General features: G+C 30.9%; 1 protein-coding gene across 1 annotated transcript in view; it reads right to left on the bottom strand.

Moving 5' to 3' along the window:
* LOC108753293 (UPF0489 protein C5orf22 homolog) overlaps positions 1–5,739 on the bottom strand; it is a 714,118-nt gene that overhangs the window by 126,803 nt on the left and 581,576 nt on the right. The window contains exon 6 of the mRNA XM_018494769.1: positions 1,962–2,077. Coding sequence (XP_018350271.1) covers positions 1,962–2,077 — 116 coding nt within the window. The remainder of the gene's footprint in view (positions 1–1,961; positions 2,078–5,739) is intronic.

Below are 5,739 nucleotides of genomic sequence, written 5' to 3'. Positions count from 1 at the left end.
ATAATCAGCGTGCGCAATACAAGCATATGAAAGAGGTGTAACACAGGCTAAGAAACCTAATATAAGAAGAAGAAGAAGAAGAAGAAGAAGTTAAATTATGAATGTACACAATACCAGAGATAATATTCTATTTTTTAACTATTAAATATAACTATATAGTAAATATTTTTTCGAAAAACGTGAGGAATTTATGCAAGTCCAGTAATACCACAAAATTTTAAGTTTGTTCTTATAGTGCTTTGTACTGAAGTTGAAAGCATTGTTATGAATGTACATTGAAATTACGTATAATAATAATTTATGCAATATTAACTTAAACAATTAGCTTAAATGTATTATCTGTTTTAGTAATTTTATGTTAAAATACATAGTCAAATATTATAATATTATTTTTTTAATTAAAAAATATAAGAAACAAAATAGTTAAAAAACCAAAACAAAAAAAAAGTTACAATTCAATAATTAATTTAATAATGAATAAGTTGGCTTAAAGATATACTATAAGGACAGTTGTTCTAGTATACGTTTGAAAATCTTTTTTTCTTTCAAAGCATTCTGCTTATTTATACAATATTTTACAATATTGTATAATATAATTTAGATTTCGATATCACACATAAGAATTTCAATCTAATAATAGAATTCATAAATAGAAATCAATCTAAAACATTCCTACATGTTTATATGTAGAAGCATAAGACAGCGATATATTATAATTGGTATGATAAGAATCATACGATTTAGATCGCAATCTTTTAAAAATGTTTTACCGTTAATAACTTATTTATCAACGATCTGTATATTCTATATTTTATGTAAATGTCAGGTATACTTAAATATGTTTTCAATCCCCAGATAATCAATTGCATTTCACACATATTATCTGCTATTATACCATTGCCGGAAATAAATTCACAATATCTTATCCAAGATATAAGCCAGACATGAGTGAAATTAATTGACACTAATTGAACAGAGAGATAATAACATCAGCGATGTTGGATCTTGAATTTTCTAAATTTTTATTCCTTGTATATTAAATTTCTAAATATCGTCGTTGAAGAATAATTTTTCGAATGATGACGTTTATAAATGGTCAATCGATTTGAAAATGAAAAATATCATTCATTCTACTTCCTTAATTTTAGTCTTTATAGACTATCTATTTTCAATATTAATTATTCTAAGGTACTCAAATAGTGAGATGTAGCATTATAAGTTACGTCATAAATTTGAAGATTATGAAAGCAATAAGCAATAACGTATCAAAAAGACTGATGCGGTGAAAAAGGTTTGAAATCTTACAATCTCTTGCAGCAAACTGTTCAAACGCTTGGGTAGTTTTGTCGCGAAAGCCATAGTAGATCCGGTATCGAAAGAGAAAGGATTGATTCAGGATGCGTTGTGAAGATGGAGAGGTGCAAAGGTCCTAGTACAAAGTAAGGACGACAAAGAAATTGCATTGCCAAGTTAAATCTCGGTCGTCGATATACCGACGTAATCAGTTTTCAATTGGTACGATTGATTCTTTCCTTTCTATGTCGTTGATGTCTTGATCCCGGATAACTACGTTCATTTTTCCAAAGTACACACGTATATACGTGTATCTTTACGATAAGAAATATAAATGCAGTATAAATTAACACAAAAAGCGTTGTAAACCTTTACTTTTTAAAATATAAAACAAACATTTGAAACAAATTAATTTGATTGTAAAAATTAATTTTTACAATAAAAAAAATAAATTATATATAAATTGTACACATCCCGATCTAAAATTAAATTTTATTTATGTAGAGAAACTGATTGTTTTATCTATATTTCTTTTCATTACATGTTTAATTATGTTTTTTTTTATATGGCTAAATTCACGATATCGTTAATTGTTAAACATTTTCAAGATCATTGAAATCAATGAATTAAGTTTTTTGTACTTTGTAAAAAATATCATGCAAACTCACCGTGATGTCTTCGAACCTTCGTAACCCTTTAAAGAACGATGTTCTTCTAAATAGCTGAAAAGATTCTTCAATTCGGAAAGCTGTTCGTTCCGCTCTATCATCGATTCTTTCAGAACCTAAAATACATACAATATATTTATGAAAACAAAGTTACTAAATAATAAATACAATGCTCATTAATTTCTAGATAAATATAAACATTTATTTAAATTATATTTTCTCGTATTTTTCTGTATTTATTTATACGATGCGTTTTTATGGAAAATATTCCACATTCCAATAAATGATAGATGATACAGTTTAAATTAATGTCAGTGTTTCTTGCGCTAAAAAAATTAAAAATATTACTAATAATTTGTCCGATGTTTAATATACATTTTATAATATATTAAAATATATATTCAAAAAAATAATGTTATATATCAACAGCATTACTTTAATTGAAAATAATTTTGATAATTTAATAACATTATATTCATAAAATTCTCTTGTTTTAATAAAATTTTATTTGTCTCATTAATATTGCTGTTAAATCAACGAGATTAGTTTCAATTAAAATAATACTGTTGCTACGACGTCTTTTTTTTTTTAACGTATATGATCTTAGACGTACATAATAATTTTTATAGAAATTACTACAAAAATTTTATTATTACTAAAGAAATAGTAAAAAGATGTAAACGGTATATTGCGCGCAACTGATTACAGTTTAGAAAATATTCAAATAATTGTTATTTCTCTGTATTCGGGACTGGCTACGAAATGAAAGAATTGACAAAAAAAGACACCGTGCAATTTCGCTTTTAGAAAGAGAATTGCATTGTTCAACCTTAATCGCGCTAATCTTTGTCCTCCGCTACAGGAAAATTAAAAGAAAAAAATAGAGAAAGAAGGAGCGAGAGATGAAACGAGGAGGGTCGACGGAGAAGAAAAAAAAATTGGGACCACCGCTCCTTCTCGAAAATAAAATCGGTTTTCCGATAACTGGTTATTTGCTCGCACAAGTGGCTCGCTGACTGGGCGAGCACGTCGGAAGCGGTTTTCGCGTGTAATATTATCGAGTTATCGGTAGAGAGGATAGGAGAGCATTGATCGCGCCGAGGATAGAGGCTGGGGGAAATGGACGAACGCGAAGAAAGAGACCGAAAGAGAGATGCCCGAGTGGGTTGGTGGAAAGTGTAGCACGAGGAGAGAGATGCTGGGAGACGAGCGTGCATTGCACGAGGACAATATATCCGCGTGATTACAATATGTCGGGGCTCGAGAGCCCCAATATCAACGTGAAGTCGACTCAGCCAATGCTGATAATCCCTATTGTTGATGCCTCCACTCGACTACCTCTCTCGCAAATGGATACATCTTGTTTCAAAATTTCGAATGGTGCGACGCGACGTGGCGAATACATTGACGGAGGATGTGTTTGCATCGTGAAAAATTCCTTCTAGAATATCTCTGCGATTTCGGGGAAACCGAAACATTACGCAAATTTGACGAGAGATTTCTCAATTTTCTCGGATATCAAAAGAGGAATGTAAAAGAATTATAATGAGAGAATCTATCCGTTCCGTTTTCCACGTGGGAGATTTTATAAGGTTTCCATGAATGAAATTTTCACTGGGATACTTGAGCTTTAATAAGAAAAATCCGTTTTATTATACATTTGTAATTATAAAAAATGCAAAAGCTTGAATTATTTCATTAGAAGATAAAATAATCACATTGCCTCTCTATAAATCGTATGTTTTATAGAAAATTTCAGTTTTTCTGTGTATTAAACAGGATTTTTTCTGTCAGACCTATCGTTTTGTTTCCCAGTACGTACATTTACTGATTAATCATCGTTGGTTTTAGCTTCGAGATAAAGTGAAAATTACATGTATTGCTCGTTCAGTCGTCCATTATGGACCGGCAATTTCTGCGTTCGTACGTGCGCCGGGATCGCGTTAAAAGAGAGGTCGGAATGGCGGATATGTGGACGGCGAAAGAAACGAAACCTGTCCTCGTCGTTTGTGTTCGGCGTCAGCAGGCTGGGCCGCCTTTCACACATCCCACACGAAAGACGACGATGACGACGGCGGCGGCGACGAAGCTCGGTCTCTTTCAAAACAATTACGCATTCTTCTACACCCGTTCTCCCACGTCACCTACCTCCTATCGTCTCAATATTGCCCCATAGTGAGTTTTGTCTACGACCACTTTCTGTCAGTAAAGAACGGCGAATTACTTGGGGAATTAACATAAAGAAAGTGTCGCCATAAGAATGTTCCTATTTATCGCGGGCTGATTTATCGCTCTCGATTTGACCGATTACCATATTTGTAAGACTCATTGGGAGTATCGGCATGAGAATTTCTGTACAAGGGAACCATTCGTTTACTTCGGTCATTACGTCATTTATAATGAGTAAAATTTTTTGTAAACATTGTTTATCTGCTACAAACAATGATACAACTTAAAATAGAAAATTTTCAAGAAAACAAGTGTTTCATTCAACAATTTTTCAATATTTGTAACTACATATGATTACATATGTTACTACATATAATTATAATTATATATGTTATATATTATACTATTATAATGTCAGTAATAATAATTATTGCGTAGTTCTATCAACAAATATATATGGCTGGCAGCTGAAAAAATTGTAATTATAGTTATTATTACTATAAAAATGGTTATCCCAAAAAAGACTAAAAATTATAAGCAATTTCAATCATTTTTATGATAATAATAACTATAATTATAATCATTTTCGATTGCCAACTATGTATATATTTGTTGATAGATGCAATTTTGATTCAACCTAATTATTGAGAAATAAAAATATGTTCTTTTAATTTCAAACATTTTTTTCCCTTTATATTTTCACTTTTTTGTAAACAACCAAAAAAATGATCATTTTTAAGTTATATCGCTGTTACAACAAATGAGCAATATATTATTGCTATTGTAATTTAGATACATTAGGTCACTAATTGTTAATATTAATTATATTCTCTTATGATTTCAGACACTAAAGAGAACTTCATCCATTGCATCTTCATCAACGAATTGTAAGTCTCAATGCATGTATGTACTTACAGAGTTGCGATTAATTAGATAATATTATAAATCTGTAATATCTATGTATGCGTAATAATAAGACTGAGTATTCTTCCGTCCATGTAACATGGCGTTACAATCTTATAAAAAGATTCGAGTAATTGCTAATATTGAGTAAACTAGTAAATCTATGAAATGTTAATATTTCCAAGTAGGTGCGATGTTTTTGTAAGAAAATTATTTCAATCGAAAAACAAAGTTCCTAGGCTAGCGGAAGACTGAAGGCAAGTGGCTTATGCCATCAAGATTGTTTTCTGTCATGACTTTCCCTTGCGCCATTCTCCTACCAATGCTGTCATATACCCCATTCACCTAGAAGCAGCCATCGCGATTTACGATCCCTCCACTCTCATCTTCGTGCACAGAAAAGCGCACGACAGGTTTCCCATCTCGGGCCTCTATGGAAAATATTCCACATTCCGATAAAAGTGATGGACGATGTAGTTCAAATACCTCTTTTCTTGCACTAGAAAAATTAAAAAGGCTTTGACATAATTTGTAACATATTTGATATGAGGCAGACAATAAGAAATGACTTAAGGGACTGAATATAGTATATAAATAATAACAGAGCAATATACGTATACATAATTAACGATAATAATAATTTCAAAAGATATTCACCGAGCAAGTTTTATTTAAAAGATTGTTTAAAGGACTTTTTAAAAGATTA

The sequence above is a fragment of the Trachymyrmex septentrionalis genome, unplaced genomic scaffold, assembly GCF_001594115.1.
Source record: "Trachymyrmex septentrionalis isolate Tsep2-gDNA-1 unplaced genomic scaffold, Tsep1.0 scaffold68, whole genome shotgun sequence".
Lineage (NCBI taxonomy): Eukaryota > Metazoa > Arthropoda > Insecta > Hymenoptera > Formicidae > Trachymyrmex > Trachymyrmex septentrionalis.
The sequence above is the reverse complement of the archived record's forward strand: the minus strand, read 5'-3'. Positions and strand labels throughout refer to the sequence as shown.